The sequence below is a fragment of the Fusarium poae genome, chromosome 4 (genome assembly GCF_019609905.1).
Source record: "Fusarium poae strain DAOMC 252244 chromosome 4, whole genome shotgun sequence".
Taxonomy (NCBI): Eukaryota; Fungi; Ascomycota; class Sordariomycetes; order Hypocreales; family Nectriaceae; genus Fusarium; species Fusarium poae.
This window is the reverse complement of record NC_058402.1, coordinates 826,786-846,269: the sequence shown is the minus strand read 5'-3', so window position 1 is coordinate 846,269 and position 19,484 is coordinate 826,786. Positions and strand designations below refer to the sequence as shown.

General features: G+C 49.1%; 6 protein-coding genes across 6 annotated transcripts; 2 read left to right on the top strand and 4 right to left on the bottom strand.

Moving 5' to 3' along the window:
- Window positions 1–670: 670 nt before the first annotated feature.
- On the top strand, window positions 671–1,809 carry FPOAC1_010383 (uncharacterized protein; the record flags this gene model as incomplete). The annotated part of the gene is made up of 2 exons (XM_044854774.1): window positions 671–1,656; window positions 1,710–1,809. 2 exons carry the CDS (start codon window positions 671–673, stop codon window positions 1,807–1,809), a joined length of 1,086 nt encoding a protein of 361 aa, XP_044702087.1.
- Window positions 1,810–3,424: 1,615 nt separating this feature from the next.
- On the top strand, window positions 3,425–4,953 carry FPOAC1_010382 (uncharacterized protein; the record flags this gene model as incomplete). Its single annotated transcript, XM_044854773.1, has 2 exons — window positions 3,425–3,482; window positions 3,533–4,953. 2 exons carry the CDS (start codon window positions 3,425–3,427, stop codon window positions 4,951–4,953), a joined length of 1,479 nt encoding a protein of 492 aa, XP_044702086.1.
- Window positions 4,954–6,176: 1,223 nt separating this feature from the next.
- Window positions 6,177–7,654, bottom strand: FPOAC1_010381 (uncharacterized protein; the record flags this gene model as incomplete). The annotated part of the gene is made up of 4 exons (XM_044854772.1): window positions 6,177–6,578; window positions 6,627–7,216; window positions 7,262–7,523; window positions 7,571–7,654. The coding sequence occupies 4 exons, from the start codon at window positions 7,652–7,654 to the stop codon at window positions 6,177–6,179; spliced, it is 1,338 nt and encodes a 445-aa protein (XP_044702085.1).
- Window positions 7,655–8,883: 1,229 nt separating this feature from the next.
- On the bottom strand, window positions 8,884–9,839 carry FPOAC1_010380 (uncharacterized protein; the record flags this gene model as incomplete). The annotated part of the gene is made up of 2 exons (XM_044854771.1): window positions 8,884–9,476; window positions 9,536–9,839. 2 exons carry the CDS (start codon window positions 9,837–9,839, stop codon window positions 8,884–8,886), a joined length of 897 nt encoding a protein of 298 aa, XP_044702084.1.
- A 2,316-nt stretch (window positions 9,840–12,155) lies between these two features.
- Window positions 12,156–12,941, bottom strand: FPOAC1_010379 (uncharacterized protein; the record flags this gene model as incomplete). The annotated part of the gene is made up of 3 exons (XM_044854770.1): window positions 12,156–12,434; window positions 12,487–12,651; window positions 12,726–12,941. The coding sequence occupies 3 exons, from the start codon at window positions 12,939–12,941 to the stop codon at window positions 12,156–12,158; spliced, it is 660 nt and encodes a 219-aa protein (XP_044702083.1).
- A 1,401-nt stretch (window positions 12,942–14,342) lies between these two features.
- FPOAC1_010378 (uncharacterized protein) lies at window positions 14,343–18,928 on the bottom strand (the record flags this gene model as incomplete). The annotated part of the gene is made up of 4 exons (XM_044854769.1): window positions 14,343–15,668; window positions 15,720–18,524; window positions 18,582–18,684; window positions 18,738–18,928. The coding sequence occupies 4 exons, from the start codon at window positions 18,926–18,928 to the stop codon at window positions 14,343–14,345; spliced, it is 4,425 nt and encodes a 1,474-aa protein (XP_044702082.1).
- Window positions 18,929–19,484: the final 556 nt, after the last annotated feature.

The window sequence follows — 19,484 nt, the reverse complement described above, 5'->3', positions numbered from 1 at the left end:
TGAGACTTACTCTTAATGCAAGGAATCAAATGCACTTTCCCAGACGGTGTTATTCCCTAACCTTGGCAGGCCGCTAGGAAAGGCCTTATTATCTTGGAAATGCAAAGCAAGCCTCACGAACTCGTCAGCTCATACACTAGACAGCACCAGGTCACACATTCCGACGCATAGCATCTATCTGCCGTGCCCTCAACCATCTCTTGGTCTGTGGCTCCCAAGTGATGGCGATCCAACCGCCAACTTTCAAGGATATGGGTCTCGAATCCACAGACCAAAAGACGCTCCATGGGTGACTGGCTTCGAAAGACTGGGGCAAGTGACATGGCTTCCCCCAGCTTCGATACTAGGTTCACACTTCATCCCATATTGGTTGCCTTTTCTGGAACCCCCCTTGGACCCAGAATGGATGACCTCCTTGGACGAGGGTACGTAATTTCTGTACAGGAGTTGCTGCTCTATGGATTGATATCGCTATTAATATGCGACCATCCTGCGACCTCAAACGCTTCTTTTCTTCCTCTCTTCTTCAGCCCAAAAAGCCATTTCAAAACTGCTAGTTTCAGAAACATTTGACTTAGGTCGTCCATTCTTTCACCACTTTCAAACATATCAACCTATTTTTTAAGCTTATAGCTTTACTTTCTTTACACTTACAAACAAATTCGCCAAGATGCGTTACTCTACTGCCGCCGCTGCTCTCCTGGCCACTGGTGCCATGGCCCACTACGATGAGGTTTCCAAGGTCTACGAGACCAAGCGAGTCACCATCACCTCTTGCGGACCTGAGGTCACCAACTGCCCTGCTCGATCTACCGTCGTCAGCACCACCTCTTACCCCGTCCCTCCCCAGGTCACCTCTGCTCAGCAGGGCGCTGACACCACTGAGGCCTACGAGGTCCCTGAGGTTCCCGCTACCACCGAGGCTCCTGAGGCTCCTGCCACCACTGAGGCTCCCATGACCACCTCTACCATCTACTCCACCAACATCAAGACCATCACTTCTTGCGGTCCCGAGGTCACCAACTGCCCCGCCACTGGTGGCACTCCCGTTGTCGTTACCGAGACCATTGCTGTCTCTACCACCGTCTGCCCTGTCGAGCCTACCGGTGGCAGCGAGAAGCCCGGCCAGCCCGAGACTCCTGAGCAGCCCGGAAAGCCTGAGCAGCCCGAGACCCCCGAGCAGCCTGAGAAGCCTGAGCAGCCCGAGACTCCTGGCCAGCCCGAGCAACCTCCTGCTCCCCCTGCCCAGACCCAGCCCGAGCAGCCTCCCGCTCCTCCTGCTCAGACCAAGCCTGTTGTTCCTGAGCAGCCAGGCCAGCCCGGTAACGGCACCGTTCCTCAGCCTCCTCCCGTCTACCCCAACCCTCCCGCTACCGAGAGTGGAGCCAAGCCTGTCGTTCCTCCCACTCCTGTCCCCGGCCAGCCCGAGGAGTGTGTTCCTTCTCAGTCTGTGACTGCTATCACCAAGGAGTACACCACCGTCCTCACCAGCGTTGAGTACTCTACCATCCAGGTTCCTTGCGCCACTGGCACCAACCCTGCCACTCCCGAGCAGCCTGAGAACCCCCAGAACCCTGGCGAGCCTGAGGTTCCTGCTCCTACCGGACCTGCTGTTCCTCCTCCCGCTACTACCCCCATCGGTGGTGGCAACCAGACGTGAGTATCCAGACATTCTTTACTGTTTAGCCATTTTACTAACTTGACTGCAGCATTCCTACTCCTCCCGCTGTCACTGCTGGTGCCGCTACCTTTGCCGGCTCCGCTTTCTTCGCTGCCGTCGCTTGTATCGCCGCTTTCATCATGGTTTAAACTATTCCCGATTTCAACTGCATCTGTTTAGGCCTGCTGGCTATGGCGACTCATGAACTCTTCTGTATTTAAAGTCTTTCAATGTACAATACTCGACTAGGCCTTTGAATACCACCGCTATCTTGGCGTTTTTTACTTTGTATATTATTTCTCTAATCTGCAGTCTGGCATTTGCGATTGGAACTACATTATGCTGTTTGATGCAACTTTTATGATTCCATCGTCGTGTCTTTCTCTAGAGTACTCAATTAATCAACTTGATCTCTTAACCTTTGTTCCAACATTTTATGCAAAGACGTTGGAAATGGATCTATTTAGGAATGGTGCCAAGGATTCTAGTCAAGCCACCAGCATGTCGACCCCTGGCAAATCTGGGGTGACAGGGCGCCAATTCATCTGCTCCACCCTTCTCATTTCCCGAATCGTGCATCTCGGTGAGATCTCGAGCACTGACTTTGTATGGTTAACGAATTTGGAATACGCAAATTGCCAAATATCGCTTCTTACATTTCCATAGCTTCATCTCCATTTGATAGGAAGGATGTAGAGTCTAGATGTGTGTGCGGAGTAGGTAACAAGGATACTGGAAAAGATGAAACGGCTCATCTAAACATATGGTGAGTTTGCTCGAGGATGGTGTGAGGTTAGCAGCAGGGGTAACCAATTTCCGGAGTCTGTTACTGGCTTTCCCATTTGGTGATAATCATTTCTCTCTGTTTGAAGGTAATGCTGGTTCTTCACATTGTTTACTGTGAATGGTGTCGCTTAGAGAACTTTCTTCCTTCTAGGACAAGGACATGCTCACACATATAACACCATCTACGTTCCAGTTCATTATATTATATCCCCATGGCCAACTCTCGAGCCATTCCATTCCGCTGCCCTGTTCTGACAGACACCATAGTCGTTTTTGATACATCCAGTCAGGCATGGCAAACTACTACTACCCTGTATCGGGGAACCTGGTTGGATTACTAAGAGCAAGGGTGCGGCGGACTTTCTGTCATATTAATGACGTGTGGGTGTTGCTTAGATCATTTACTGTTGTAATCGAAATTATGATCGTTTGCTTCTTGCCTCTGTTGTTTCTGGGCCAAGAAGTCTGGTTGTGGTGCCAGAGAGCGTCTGTAGAAAGGTAGGAACGACTCGTTGACAAGCGGGGTTCCCGAGAGGAACTTTGCCATCCTCATGGTATCAGAAAAACTGACCGCTGGAAGCATGAGAGACGGAATTGGTAGGTCAGTCTATGCTTTTTGGACTACATATTTTGTACCCCGAGACTCCTAGGACTAGGTACTAAGCTTTTCTACTACCGTGAGAGTTAATTGTTTCAATGATGTACTTTCCACTTTAGGAAGCTCATGATCCGATAAGATAAGCCCCGCCTTGGTTGTGGCAGGTAGGACACAGCAGTTGTATGTAGCTTCCCACATGACCCGTTTTCCCAACGACGTCTTCCGCAACCTTACCTTTAGTAGTTCTCAATTCCCACCGCTTCCTTTACTTCCATCAGATGCTCGCTCTCTATCGTCTCTCTTCACGACGTATACCAACAATCAGATCCGCAATTGCAACTACCCCACTCACATATTCCTTTTCCACTTCGTCGCCCATCATGGCACCCCCTCAGGAAGCTCTTGACTTTGTCGACTTTGTCAATGCGTCACCAACTCGTAAGACTTTCCAGTCTCATTGTATGATACAACAATCTAACATCCTACAGCTTATCACGCCGTTCAATCTGCATCAACCCGCTTCGAAAAGGCTGGCTTCAAGCTTATCCGTGAGCGCGACTCGTGGGCTTCGACCCTTCGTCCCGGCGGAAAGTACTATCTTACTCGAAATGCATCCACTATAGTTGCTTTCACTATCGGCCGAAAGTGGCGTCCCGGTAACCCTGTCGCCATCGTTGGTGCTCATACCGATTCTCCCTGCCTTCGACTGAAGCCTGTTTCTAAAAAGACCAACGTCGGCTTCCTCCAAATCGGTGTCGAGACATATGGTGGTGGTATCTGGACCTCGTGGTTCGACCGTGACCTGAGTATCGCCGGTCGTGTTCTGGTCAAGGAAGGCGAAAACTTTGTTCAGAAGCTTGTAAAGGTCGACAAGCCTTTGGTGAGGATTCCAACCCTTGCTATCCACCTCCACCGACAGACCAACTTCGATCCCAACAAGGAAACCGAGCTTTTCCCCATTGCGGGACTTGTGGCAGCCGAGCTGAACAAGGGTGTTAAGGAAAAGTCTGAGGAGAAGAAAGACGAGGACGAGGAAGAGGAGTTCAAGCCCCTGAAGGTGATCACTGAACGACACCACCCTCAGGTCCTCGATGTTATTGCAGCCGAGGCAGGAGTTGATGTCTCTGCTATTGTGGACTTTGAACTTGTGCTCTACGACACTCAAAAGTCATGCATCGGTGGTCTTGCCGACGAGTTCATCTTCTCTCCCCGTCTTGACAACCTTGGCATGACATATTGTTCAGTAGAGGGGCTCATCGAGTCGGTCAAGGACGAGTCTTCTCTTGAGGATGATAGCACTATTCGTTTGACTGTCTGCTTCGATCACGAAGAGATTGGTTCTACATCTGCCCAGGGTGCCAACTCTAACTTACTGCCAGCTGTTATCCGCCGCCTCTCAGTTCTTCCTGGAAACAGGGATGCCTCTAGTGAGGGTAGCTACGAGGCTGTCCACCATGAGGGCGAGGAAGCTACTGCATACGAGCAGACTCTATCGAGATCGTTCCTCGTATCTGCTGATATGGCTCATTCTGTACACCCCAACTATGCTGGGAAGTACGAGTCGTCTCATCAGCCAGCCATGAACGGTGGCACTGTCGTCAAGATCAATGCTAACCAACGATATGCCACCAACTCGCCTGGAATCGTTCTTATTGAGGAGTGTGCTCGCACAGCTGGTGTCCCTCTTCAACTTTTCGTCGTTAGGAACGACTCGCCCTGCGGTAGCACCATTGGCCCTGGTCTCGCTGCTGCTCTGGGTATGCGAACACTGGATCTCGGCAACCCGCAGCTCAGCATGCACAGCATCCGTGAGACCGGAGGTACTGCAGATGTAGGCTACGGCATCCGGCTATTTAAGGAGTTCTTTGAGAAGTATGGATCTTTGGAGCCCAAGATTCTCATTGATTAAACTTTCAGAGGCGGAGTATAACATATCCCAAATCCGGAAGCGTTGATCATCATCCAGAACCGTCAAGCCTTTAATTGAAGTCTGAATTGACTGCACGCCGTTGGCGCCATACCCACGGTCTGAAACGTCTCATGAACGGCACTGCCGAATGTCACCACATCTATTACGATTTTTGCTGAAGATCATGTTTTCTAGCCAGCCAACTTCACACCCGGTAGGACTATACTGGATATCGTAAAGACAAGCAAGACGTCAACAGGCACCCCATGAGCCCTCAGGACTGGTTGATCATGATTAGCGTACGGACAATAATGACTAATAAGCTCCAACCAACCATAAATATCCCCTTGCCACGATTCTTGCGGGCCCAATATCTACCTGGGGAAACGATCACGGATGTAAAAACAGCCTCAGGTAGACCATAGTCCTGGGGTCTTGTAATCGTTATGTTTTCAAAACTATTCAAAATGACTCCGTACTGGCTTTGGAAACGACCTGAATTGTACCTCATGTGCTCGGGGAGCGCCCAATTACCTAGAGTTAAGAATTGTCCTCACATGACCATGGAGTTCTCTTGATGTTCCAAGATTCCAAAGACCATGAGATGACAGAGCCAATAGGGATAACGGAAACACTCCAGCCAACTATGAACGTCCATTTCTTGCCGTGATCCTTCCCATAGTCGCAGATGTCTCATCGCCACACGACCACTAGTCTAAGCGCCAAAGCCTAACAGGGCGATATGGTATCTGGGGTCATTAACCTTAAATAGTTGGCCAATCGTTTATTTCCCGACGTCAACAGCTTGGCATGGGTGCAAGATGTATAGAGATGCAGATGCAGATACCCGAATACCTAGATATTTAGGCATTTCATGACATTAAGAATCGCCACGGTGTAGGTCAAGATCTTGGCATGGTCGATACTTGCATGGTGTTCTTCATCCCAGTTATCCTCGACACGATAGAAGGGTTGACGTCAAGGCCTCGGCGTACGGAAAGATATCCAAGCCACAAGGTATACATCGGACCGAGGACAGTTTAACTTGTGGGACTTTTGTCTGATACCAGGTTGGGGATTTGGAGTTTAAAAGTGTGGCGGATGAAGAGCTCTTTAAACAGGATGAGAATTTATTCCATACTAACTAGGGATTTGATAGTGATACATAAGAAGCCAAAGACTCATAAAGGAAAAAAAGAAAGAAAGAATGATCGCCCCCTAATTCAGGAGTTATCATCACACGACCACGCAGAACCCGTCGATGTGCGGCTCTCCCTGATAATGTCCAAGATTGTGCCCCAGGTACCTCCTATCATAACAGCTGTACCTACAATTATGACCAATACGCTCCAGCCAACCATGAGCATCCATCCCTTGCCGCGGTTCTTGCCCCAATTGTCATAGAGCCACATACATCCATATGGCTGGAAGCAGAGCAAAGTACCAAAGGTTGAACCGATGAGTGACACAAGAGAGCCAAAGATGGGGATGGCGCTTGCGATAATGTATGCAGTCACGGTAATACCGGCTGTACAGCCAAGCCAAGTTCCCCAATGGACGAGACTGTTGCGGTGCAAATGCTCAGAACCACGGAGGATACGGAGGAAGACGTACTTTGCCGGGATCTGATCTACGTGTTAGAGTCTCGAGTAATAGATAGGTGGTAAACTTACATGAGTGACGATCATGGCAGTAACAAGTAGTCCAGGAAGGGCAAATCCATAACAGATTTTCTTTATCAAGGGACCAGCTGAGCCTAGTGCAGGGGATGCAACATAAGAGCCGCAGTAGATGTAGACAATGCATCCAATGATAATGTACACTGTAGCCACAACTGATTGAGAACAAATCAAGGCGCGGGTGTAAAGTCCGGGATCGCGCATCTCTGCCACTATGGAGAAAAAGGCGGGCGTGCCAGCAAAGGCAAAGACTTGACAACCGACTGCACTGAAGGCCTGCTGGACGCTGGGATTGCCGAATAGTTTCCAGTCTGGCTCCCAATCAACGACACCAAGAGACCTAGCTACGGCGGGTTGATCTTCGAGCGTAACAGCAATGGTGACGGTAAAGATGGCGGTCATGATGCAAACAAGGCCAATCCAGGCAAGCCATCCTATCTTGCCAAGAGTCCTGATGCTTGCAAAGGCGAAGGTGAGGAGAGCAGCGATTGCGACGAAGACAGCGGTGCATGCGGCATGCCTTGAAACGGCGTTGAAGGCGATTGATATTCCCAACATGGCTGATCCAGAGATAAAAATCCAATCTAGGAGTGTCAGTGTGGTGACGAAGGGTGGCAAGGATAACATACTGAGCATGAAACTGACTGCAAAAAACTCGCGTCCATACCGTCCAAACATTTTGAATCCAGCGTCGTCAATCGTATATACGTCGGGGTGGTTTTGCTTGAAAACGCCAACCATGTAGTTGGACCACCCGGTAATTACACCGATAAAACACAGAGTAAACATGCCAGGGATAAGGCCAAGGATATCAAAGCTCATAGGGATCGATAAAACGCCGAGACCAATCTGTGTTTTTGTCATAAGTGCAAATGTAGACACCCAACCGAGCTGCAATCGTTAGCCAACATTGTGTACAAGAAGCTGGAGTTCCTTACAGCACGATAGTTTGGGCCATCTTGACCGGTACTGCCAAAGACAGGATCCTCAACAACAATAACTTCCTTTGTGGAAGAAGACATAGTGACAGGTTAAGCGAGCGTTAAATAGATATTATAACGATGTGATGACGGGGGATGATGGAAAGTTCAGAGTGGACGAATGTGGGGGAAACTGACCTTTTATGCTTGGGTGAATCGTGTGTGAGCCAGAGCCAGAGCCAGAGTCATCAGAATGACCTGCTCCTCCTCCTTTGGGCATCTCTTTACTTGTTAGGATATTTCCTGGAAGTAGTAACAAGCCACAAAATGTACCCCAGGAACGAGCAACGAGCATGGACAGTTTGGAGCGGCCAATGTTGTACTCATAAAGTCTGTTACAATGGGTATACATCCCAGAACAAGAACGCCAATCAGTTTAGCATCGCTATATTCAGCTTGCTACCTTGAGCTTGACAGGTACCTACCTACCCAAGACAATGCCGCTCTTCCATCTTCTCCTTCCCCTTCCATCTTCCCTCCACCTTCCCAAGCAGCACATCCCTTTCGTAGATTCAGGATACGTCAGTATGAACCAAGACCAAGCCCCTCGAATCGTCTGGAAAGTCAATGCATCGTTTACAGCAAGCCTCACCGAGTTCCGGTGACGGGCAAGTGAGCGACGGCCCATGACGGGCACAGTATGTCAGCTGCAGCTGCAGATATCGCTTACAAAAAATGCTTTCCGATAAGAAACGTCTCAAGCCGTATGTGCGTACGTTTGTTCTTTCTTGCTTCGGCTTTATTCGCAACAACCTTCCAAACTCAACTTAAAAACACCAGAGCTCCTGACATTAGATGTTGAAGCTAGCGCCACATTTCCCCAACCTTGCACCTTCTTTGCTTCGCAACCTCGACCCCAAATTCTTATGGAGAAGGAAAGCGTCATGCGGGGGAATCTATTGTCGTCCGGATATAGCCGGTCAAGAACGGGGATACACTATAGACTGTCCTCGGCACTTATTTGCAACTTTCCAATGGGTCTGAATATCATCTCACATCGACATGGTCTTCATTCTGGTTCAAATCATTGACTTGTTCTATATCTTCTCTTATATGTCCCCAAGTCATACAAAGCTCAATGGCTGGAATACATCGCCAGAGCAGAGTGGTATCAAGTTCTATCCATCCCAAACAGAAAGTAAAAGCCAATAAATATCGCTGGACAAACAAAACACTATTCCCTCAACAAGTAACCCCGAATAAACACACAGTATCAAAGAAAGATTTTTTGGTGTAGAGCTTACACTCTAAACAGACCAGTGCCGAATTGCTTAGTTGTTGGTATCTGAGCCTGAAGCGATGCCCTTCTCAGTCTGAGAGACAGAGTTGGTAATCTCAGACTTGTTGAATACAAGACCAGGGTGACCAAAGAAGAGAGCAACAGCGGCAATAACAATGACAACACCCTCAAGGATGATGAAAGGAATCTCATGCTTGATCAGCTCACCATCGTATCCCTCGCGGAGCTCAGCAACACGGTAGATACATCGAGTGAGGATGAGAATGATGGAAGCAGAGAGACCAACAAAGAAAGCAATCATGCGCCAACCAAAAGCCTGAGCCTGCCCAGATCGCCAGTATCGGATCATGTAGTCGGAGAAGGCGACGATGAAAGCAACGAGGACAATGACCTGGAGGGCAAGACCGGCCATGGAGACATCAACACCAACGGTGCTGTCGCTTTCGGTGGACATGGCACCACCAGCGGCTTGGAGGATCAAACAGACGATATCGAAGGGGATGAAGATCCAGATGAAGAGCTGAGGCTTGAAGCGGGAGAGCTCAGGAGAAAAGTAGTTGATTGCTTTGGAGAGGGTGACGTAGATGGAGGCAGTGTAGAAGACGGGAGCGACGGTAAGACAGACTTGAAGACAAACTTGTTAATGCGTGATGATTGTAGAGTGGAGGGATACTAGAACTTACCAATCTGGATCATGAAAGCGTTGAAAGAAAAGGGGTTGTACCACATCATGATACGACCAACATAACCGATAACTTCAGACATGCAGCCCAAAAGCATACCAGTCATGAAACCCCAGCTTTTCCATCGAATACCGAGATAAAGGTGCACGATACCGATGAGAGAAAAGAGAACGACAAAGACAATGTTGGCAGCGAGAGAAGGTCGGTAACCGTAAAGACTCCAGTCGATGGGGCAAGTGTCGAGATCGCAAGGAGAGTCAGAGCCAAAGGCGTCTTGAGGGTCGATGGAATAGTTGTAAGGCATGTTTTTGATTGGTAAAAGAGTAGTAGTAAGTAGTGTGTGAGAAATGTATTCAACGATGGAATTATCAATGTAAGCTGTGTTTGAGATGAGTGTGATGATGATGATAAAACCTTTTCTTGGCTGGGGAAGATGGGGATTGATATAGACATGATGAAAACTCTTTGTATATATAGATTATAGAATATCCATCATATTTGATACATAACTCGGACTCGGACTATGAAGTGTGCAGCAGCCCCTGCTGCGTTTGAGGCTCATCCACCAAGCTTAGCTATCTAAGCTCCCATCGCTCTCGCATTTTAGCGCCGCAAAGGTCGCTCCACGAAAGACGATAGGCGAGACTCTATTGGAACAAGTAAGGATTTTCAATGAAAGAGAATGCGACTAGACTAGAGCATCAGCCTCCCTCCATGGGTTAGCGGGGCGGTGTCAGCACTTGACAAGCTGCAGTAAGAATGCAAGCTAGTCAAGTTGTGCTCTTTTGTTTCAGAGAAGCCCGTAAGCACAAGTATTTTGTTGATGGGAATATCAATCGAATTATTTTGTTTTGGTCTCCTTTTGGTTGTAATTGTCATTCTAGATACTACAGATAGTCACATCAATCATCCAAAGTTCTATTCTCAACAGCTACCAAAATATAAAGATAAACTAAATAAATCCATGTCTGAGATAAAGATAGCACTCGCTCGCTGCATTGGTTGGTAATCTACGGAGTAATTGATCTGCCGCTAACGATTGCGAGAAGCGAGTCCGACTCGACGAACCAATCATCATCTCGATCATATCCCAAAGGATGCATAGCCTCATAGGGCTCATGCCAAGATTGCCTTGATGCTATCATCTCAGCTACGCGTCATTCATGGATATTCAATTCAGCCTTGATCCAAGTTTGATTCTATCCTTCTCGAAACAATTTCCTTTATTTAGTATCCATTACTGGCTGAATCGTCGTCATCTTTGGTGTATACACATTCACAACGACACTCAGCAGTTAACTACTCTTTAAATATTGTACCCTTACATTTCACAATAAGCAGTGATTTGTATGGTAGACACCAAGTCCTAGTCTCGCAATCTGACCGCCAGCTCAAAAAACAAGCAAGCCAATCTCGTCACAGTCCACCAAACTATTATCTTACCATCCATTCCAACGTGTTTAATCCTTATTTTTTTACACGTGTACACGTAGCCGCCTAGGCGTCCTGTACTTTAATTTGAAGCTGTCATGTCGAAACAAACCCAAGCTCCTCCATACCCGAACCACTGTCAGATTCTTGTAGTAAGAGCTAGGTAGTCTAGCATACGTAGTACAAAGCTATGGCACAACACTAGTGAGGAAGTAATCCACTATAATCGTTCTCTGCGGCGGGATTGACTTGTTTTACAATAGTCAAAGCATATTTGATCCGACTCCGTGTCCGTGTCCGTACGTACCGTTGACGGATTTCGGCCGATATTATTATATCTTCCTGTCGAGTGTGGATTACACAGCCTCCTGTTCTCATTCCCGGTCAATGCATTCATACTAATGATGGCTAGTGACTCATGGTTACAGACTCCAGAGTGTGTTCAAGTCATGTCAAAGTCTTAGTTTGTTGAATGGATCTTTGGGATAATGCTTACATGTCTTATTTGACAACACCCTAAACATGCAAACACATTCAAATTTCCACACATCATTACTAGCATCTTATACCTCTTTCTAGACATACTGCAAGACATCTAGTCGACTCCAAAAACACAGCATGACCTATCAAGCGTCAAGTTCCGCAAGATGCTTACTTGAGTGCCTGACAACAGTTGTCTAGATCTAAAGTACCCATGACCGCTTAGGCTACCTCTCATCAGACCCAAGTATAGATTACTAACAGGTACCTACTTATGAATGCAGCAGAGTGGATGAAACATTTGGCCGTGTGCAGATCAGATGAACATAGTACTATACATAGTCATACAAAATTGTCTTGAATATAAAATACAGTAAATCGAGTTGATCTATCATCAAAAAAACCAATCAAGTAGTACACTTAAATGGACAAACCCAGACATCGTCAACCCTGATCTCGATGCTGTAACTCCCTAAATAACGCCGTGGGATATCTCAGATAGTTCATATCCAGATGAGAACAACATGATGCCTCAATACCGTCCATGATCATTAAACAAACAATGCCTTCCCAGCGAAACTTCCTGTCGCTTTGTACCCTTGTTCGATCCGCATGATCCGCCAATAAAGTATGTAGCAAGAGAACGCCTTCCAACACCATTCCCGTCCATCTTTTCCTTTTCTTTTTGTATTATCTTATGGCATATCCATCAGCTTTGCTCCTCGTCCTCTGATGGTGCAATCTCCGTTGCCTGGGAATCTATAGAGTCTCGTCGACTCCTCGTCTCAACAACCTCTTCCACTTCCTCTTGGACAGGCGCAGGTGCAGGTGCAAGCACAACGGGGGATACGGGACTCTGCACGCGGACAACACGCGGGGATTCGCGGGGCAGTGGTCGCTGCTGGAGTTCGGAGAGGGGCACAGTCGTTTGGCCTGTGCGGACTTTATAGTTGGCGAGCGATAGGCGAAGACGGAGTGTTTCTGCTCTCTGTTTCGTCATGTTAGCGAATGATTCGTATACACGTGTGACAGAAACGTACTTGTCTTATTTGCTGGCGTGATAGTATTGTAGGTTGCTGTGGAGTCTGTTCTGTAGCTGGGGGCGCTGTATCATGATCGCTCGTGGTGGTAGCCCATGATGCATCGTTGGCAGACGTGTCGAACACGGAGCTCACGTCAGGACTGGCACTTCTCACAGACGCGTCCTACACAATCAATGTTAGCAAAACCCATTTCCTCATGACAAGCTTGGTATATGCTGTAGTTGAATAACCCATACCTCATCACGTCCCAGACACGCCTTCTTGGCTGCCGGCGCGCTACCCTCGATATCGAGCAGCCTCTTCCTGCCCTCAATAGCCATCTTGACAGGACTATGACCCAGCGTAGGCTTAAACAGATTCTTTGGTGTACCAAGCGCGTTGGCATCCAATGGAGCGAGGGCGCGTCGCTTTGCAGGTGAAGACGTAGATGATGATGTCGTTGAAGGTTCCATTGCCTGAAGCCCGTTTGGTAGTACAAGAAAAGGGAGAACGGATTAGATAACCAAGGGGAGAAAGATGCAAGACAAAAAAATGGTCGCGCGTTAGAGAGAGGGCGTTTTGTATGTGTCGTGTTCAACGTGTTAGTGGGAACGAGAAACGTTGGATGGGAAAGTAAAGTAAAGTGGTGGTTTTGTCTAGGAGGGACGCGGGCGATAAGATAAGGTGGGGGATGATTTCCAGACTTTTGGCGTTTTTTGGGTTGATTGGAGAAGTCGATCTTTGGTAGATGGGTTTTTAACCCATTCAACCAGACATGACAGTAAAATACTATAAAGAAGGAAAGACGTAATTCATTCGCGATTCGAAAGGTAGTTACAGTTTTAACTGCTCCCTCCTTTTCTGTGGATTAATATTCTTCTGCACCTCAATAGTGTCTCTCTCATTCCATCACCAAAAGACCCCATTCCTAAACCAAACAACCAATTAATACGTCCTTCGCCTGTCACGTCTCACGACCAGGTAGGTACTTTACAAAGAATCTCCTCTACACGGTCGCGCTTTATATCCTTGTCTTTTCAAACCCCAGCCATCATCCATTTTATTTACTAATTACCGCATCCGGTCTAGCTCAGCTTATATAATGATCTCCGGCTGCAGACATCGCGTGCCCGTGTCAGAGGGTCTTCAATCTAACCGAAATCTGTCTAGCGCTTGCTCTTCCGGGGAGGCGCGTGCCTTGTGGGGCTGGATTGGATTTCCCGTCACGGCCCGGAGAAGGTAATGTTCATCTATACGGACGGATACCAGCTTCTGCTCTGTATCCGTACCTCTTACATCAAATATAAACAAACATCAACAGAATCAGAAATAAAAGGTAGCAAAATGCTGGGTATCATTTGGTCCGAGTTCATATCTATGAAACCCAGAACCTCATCGCCACTCTCAGGACGAAGTGTCTTGATAGCTTCAACTGGACTAAAACTAAATCAACAAACTACAAAGCGCGCTCCAGAAACTACTAAGGTACCAGTAAATCGTCAAAACAAGACATAATGCATTACAAAAAGTTGCCTCCCACCACAAGAAACTCCCATGCACCCACTTTCGGATCACATCCTGCCTGTCATCCTTGATTTAGAACAAAGCGCCTGCCATGATGTTTTCATCCCCTTCCACCTTTTACTGTCCACCTTGCATTGCAACCAAACACTACACGTAAGTACTTTCCAAAACAAAAATGCAAACCCCAGCATCCAAAGCTGGAGTTTGATATAACGATAAAACAAAAACTTTGGCCGAAAGTGTACTGCTGTGTGGGTTGTTATCCCACGCAACGTCTTAATTAACTGGCCCGGTTATGTTCTCAACGCACCCAGTCGTATACTATCCAATGCCGTTCAACGGCTTGAAAGTTATGAAGTAGCCATGTAATAATGTTGGCTAGTGTCGAATTGGAAGGGCTTTGAACAGTCCATCTTGACGTCGTCCCAGTCTGGTTCCTGTAGAGATGGCTGGTCAAACAGCAATGCAGCATCCGCAGCCAGCATATCGTTAATATTGCCACCGTTGGTGTTGCCCATGTTGCGTAATAAATCGGAATCCACATTGTGCCAATCAAAGTTGACCTCAAGGCTTGTGCTGTCGGGAATATCGCTGTTGGGCTCGCTACTGCCAGTGTCCTTGGCAGACTCGGGGGTGTCCCTGGGTGTCAAATAGCTGAGGGCGTTGTAGTCGTAGAATGGGTTATCATAAATTCCATTTCCACGCTCGACTCCAAGGTTGCTGACCAGCATCTCGGGATCGATGTTGGCATTGGCCCATGGATCAGTGGTCATGGGGTCAACCGGTTTAACATCGACCTGCTTAGGGGTCGCACCAGCCTTGACACCAGCCTTGTTATCTTGAGGCTTGCCCATGCTGCTAGCCGATCGCTTCATGTTGCCATCATTGAACACAGGGGTGGCTGCCGTGGTAATGGGTGTCTGCCCTTGCTTGGAGTTGGCGACGCTCATCGAGGCCGCTTCAGCCTTCTTTGAACCATCGGGCTCAAGTCCCAAGGCCAGGGCCAAATTTTCTTGAACAAACTTCAGAGGATCCTCCCGTGGTTTCGTATGTTCCTCAAGGATATGCTGCTGAAGAGCTTGCTCAGTGCTGTAACCAGTTGTCGAAAACTCGCATTCGGGTTCCTTGCAAGTGAGTACCGGTCTGTGAGCAACTTGGGTTTCCGACACTCTTCGAGCATCGGGAGACGCCTTCTTGCCGGCTTTAGGCGAAGGAGTGGCGGCCTGAGTAGGTGTTCCGTTGGGTCTCGGTTTCTTGCGTGACGGAGGCAGAACCAAGTCGATTACCGGAGGCTTTCCAACATAGGTAGGGTTACCTGCGCCAAACTCGTAGGGCGCTTGGGTGGTCGTAGGGGCTGGCGGTACCTGTGATCCCTTGTTGCCTCCCTTGGCGGCACTGCCCCTGCGAGCATTTTCGACCACTGGTACTGTCTGACGAGGTTGAGACGGTTGAGGCACTGCTTGTGGTGGTTGGACAGGCTGTGCGTTCTGAACTGGAGGTGTGACGTGTTGTTTAGCCATGCTCATGTTTCTGGCCATCATCTCAGCAGCCAGATCCTTGGCCATGCCCTCAAGCACAACACGAGCCTCGGCGATCTCGGCGGAGTCGATCGAGAATGAGTTCTTGAGAATAGACATCTTGTCACCGTCGGCAAACTGTTTCAAAATCCTCCATCGCTGAGTTAAGTTAGTACGGGCTGCTTCATCAAATCTAAAATATAAACTTACCATTCGGAAGAATAATTTCGCGCGTGTGTCGTCGCGTGTGATGTTGTACCACTTGGTCAGGCCACGACCAATCTTGGTCATGTCCACCACAATCTTGGTGAGCTTGGCAGCCATCTCGTTGTGCTCCTCTTGGGACATGGGAATATCATTCATAACCTCCTGCATCGACTTGCGTTGTTCCTCCTGTCCAAGCGCTTTGAGGCGTGCCATGGTTTCATTGCCGGGTTGTTGTATGCCAGCCCTGCTCATCTGCACCTTCAGTAGCTGGGCTCGTTGGTCGGGAGTGAGCGACGAGAGATCCTGGGGGTTCATCGGCCTGGCGGCTTGAGGCTGCTGTTGTTGGTTGGGCTGTGACGCGGGTCTCGCAGGTACTTGCTTTGTGGCCTCGGGCACATCGAGGGCATCGTCGTTGCTTGGGCGCTTGAGATTCTTGGCTGCGGGTGCAGGTGATGGGTTAGGAGGTTGAGCGCGGTTGTTGACAGGTTGAGGTCTGGCGTTTCTCATCTGCTCGGGAGTAACGGTCGGCTGTTTCTGACCTCCCTGTTGAGGAGTAGCATTATGTCCCATTGCTGCTGATGCTTGTACAGGCTGGGTCTGAGGCGTCTGGTTTGGCTGAGGCGGCTGTTGGAGTTGCATCGGGGCTTGAGGCACGCCCATCGGGTTCTGCATTCCTTGCTGGCCCTGACGAGTAGCCTGGAGCTGAGCCTGTTGTGAAACTTGAGCCTGCTGGAGTCGTTGCTGGTGTTGGTTGATCCAACCCTGCTTCTTCATTTGGATGACCATCTGGCGCAATTGTTCCTCGGGGAGAGTTGCAAACTGGGGCTTCGATGCTCTAACCTGCTGAATCTCATGGGGAGCTGCTTGGAGAATCTGAGCCGGGAACTGCTGTCGGGCGGCCTGTAGAGAATTAGGTCCTGGTCCGGCCCCAGGCTGCATGCCTGGGTTAGCAGTGCTTTGGCCAATTTGTTGCTGCTGCTGGGCTTGCTGCTGAGGGGAGAACTGTTGTCCTGGTTGTTGCCCCTGAGGCTGTTGCTGCTGCTGTTGTGGCATCATCGCACGCCGTTGAATAATAAGTTGGAACTGCTTCTGCTGGATCGCCGCCAATTGGTTTCGCATGTGTGGGGGGATGTTATTCTGCTGAAGCCACACCTTGAGCGGTCCCCATTTCTTGATCTCAGGAGGGATCTGGTTCTGGAGCTGGGTGAGGACTTGAGGTGGCAGATCCATCGAGTCCATCATGGCCAATTGCTGACTGGGGTTGAACCGGGCCATTGGTCCTTGTTGCTGGTTGCCATTCATGGGTACGCCACCCTGTGACTGTTGCATACCAACTGGTGCTTGACCGCCCATGTTGGGGTTCATTTGGCCCATCTGTCCAGGAGGACGGTTGGGCATTTGCCCCGGAGTGTTCTGCCCACCGTTGGGTCCCATCTGTTCCTGGCGCTTGTTCTGCCAACGCTGCATCACCTCGTTCAACTTGTCTGGGGACAGACCGCTCACGATTGCACGCTGCTCCTGTGGTAGAGCAGCCAACATATGGTGGAAAGCCTGGCTGTTTGGTCGCTGCGCCCCTTGATTGAATCGTTGGTCTCCAAATTGTACCCCACCCTGGCCTGCCGCCTGGTTCATGTTGTTCCCAGGTCGAGACACAGGTGTATTAAGTGTGTTCATTCCAGGACTTTGAGAAGTTTGCATGTTTCCTCCCATCCCTTGTTGGTTTTGCATCTGCTTCATCTGCTGGGCCTGAAGTTGTGCTTGAGTCTGCTGAGCCTGGTTGATCTTCATCTGCTGCTGGATGTTCATGTTCTGGTGAGGCTGCTGTTGTTGTGGCGGTCGGGGACCCTGTTGGTTCGCTGCGTTTTGTCCCGGCTGGGGTGTCGGGTTGCGGTTCTGTGCTGTGTTGGCAGGGACTACCATCTGCCCTGCTTGCTGAGCCATAAGTCCATTCATTTGCTCGGCCTTGATGCTCTCCATGTTGGAGGGAAAAGACGAGAAGTCGTTATTGCCTTGATTGTTGTTGGCCGCTCCGTGCTGCTGCTGCCCTTGCTGTTGCTGTTGCTGCTGTTGCTGCTGGTGTTGCTGTTGCTGGAGTTGGGACTGCTGTTGACGGAGAGACTGCTGGCTTGCTTGCTGCTGCATCATGGTTGCCTGGTTGTTGTTACCATTTTGTGCCATTCCTTGCTGCGGCTGTCCTTGCTGCTGCTGCTGCTGCTGCTGAATTCGGCTCATGTTTGCCTTTAGAACCTGAAAGGCTTGGTTTTGGTAAAACCACATCAAAGGATCGCGACCTTGACTCGTCATCTCTTGTAGTTGTGCAGGAGAAACCCGAGACTGGAGTTGCAAGCGGGTGTTAGCCTTTTGTTGCTCTGTGGCAGTATTTAACATTTTTGTGGCCAATTCTGTAACTTTGAGTTTGTCTTGCTGTGAAAGTCGGGCCATGTCCTGGGGCATTTGAGTTTGCTGTGGGCGGCCTTGTCCAGCAGGCATTCCGACCATTTGTTGTCCCGGGCCCATGCCGCGACCAGCCTGGTTTGCCATGCCCATACCCATATTCATGCCGGCACCCATGGGAAGCTGCTGCTGTCCTTGTCCCATTTGTCCACCTTGCGTTGGGTGTTGCATGGGCTGAAAGCCTTGTTGCAGACCTTGGCCCATGCCGCGTCCCATTTGCATGCTCATCATCGCCTGTGCTTGGGCCTGAGCCTGAGCATTAACGTTTATGCTATTTTGGAGGTTAGGCTCGTTGGCCTGCCGCCGCTTAAAGAATTCCAAAATCTTTTGGCCCATCTCTTGGTCGTAGGCTTCCTAGGAGTACGTTAGTATACCGTAGACGGGGGACAAAGAATATAGTTTTCAGCATACTTTTGTGGGAGACTTGTGAAAGGCTTCGCGTTCAAAGTTACAGCCCCATTCTGCGCCTTTCATGTAATCACCACCGTTCATAGCAAGATTGATATTGGTGATCCTGTGATTGTCAGCGAGGTTAAAAACAAATATTTGTGGGGAATCAGGACATACAAATTCATGGTTTTTCCCATACGATCAGAGATTGCTACATTCGCCTGCCAGCATATTCCAGTAAAAGGTTGTGTGTGCTGAACCAAGTTCTGATAAACTATTTGCTGGAGCTGATTGGGTGTCGGCTTCCTCATCGGCTGCTGCTGCATCATCTGGCCGGCCCCAGCCATGTGATGCATGTTGGCCGCCATGGCCTTGTTGAAGGGAACGAGGCACGTCCCAGTCTAACGAAGAGGTATCGTCGCTCCAACGAGTAGATGCGTTATTGCTGAGAAGATGGGTGGGAGTTTAAACAGCGGGCAGAGTCAAATGGATTCGATCAAGCGTGGTATTGAAAGGCAGTATCCGTTCAAGGTTTCGATGTGGAAGAGCGAGGCGAAGCTTGCGTCAAGGGTACCTATGAAAACACAGGGCGGTCCATAAAAAGGCGGTGGTTTGTGCAACAAGGCAGGCAGGACTTGGGAACGCCGAAAGATAATACGCTGCGCGTGTCCGAACGTGCCCGAGTTTTGGTCAGGGCTTGTCTTATTATCGAGCGCCGCGTCAGTTGTGCAGCAAGATTGGAACTTTGTGACGTCGCGAAGAGGAATCACTGGCTGCGATGTTGGTAGATAAGTATTAACAGGTTTTCGATTTGTTGGTCGATGTAGCGAGGAACTGAGCAGTGGAAGAGGCTCCAGTTGCGGCCGTGATTCAGTCAGTCGGTCGGTATCGTCGAGGCTTGAAAGTGTTGGTGTAGGTTTGAAG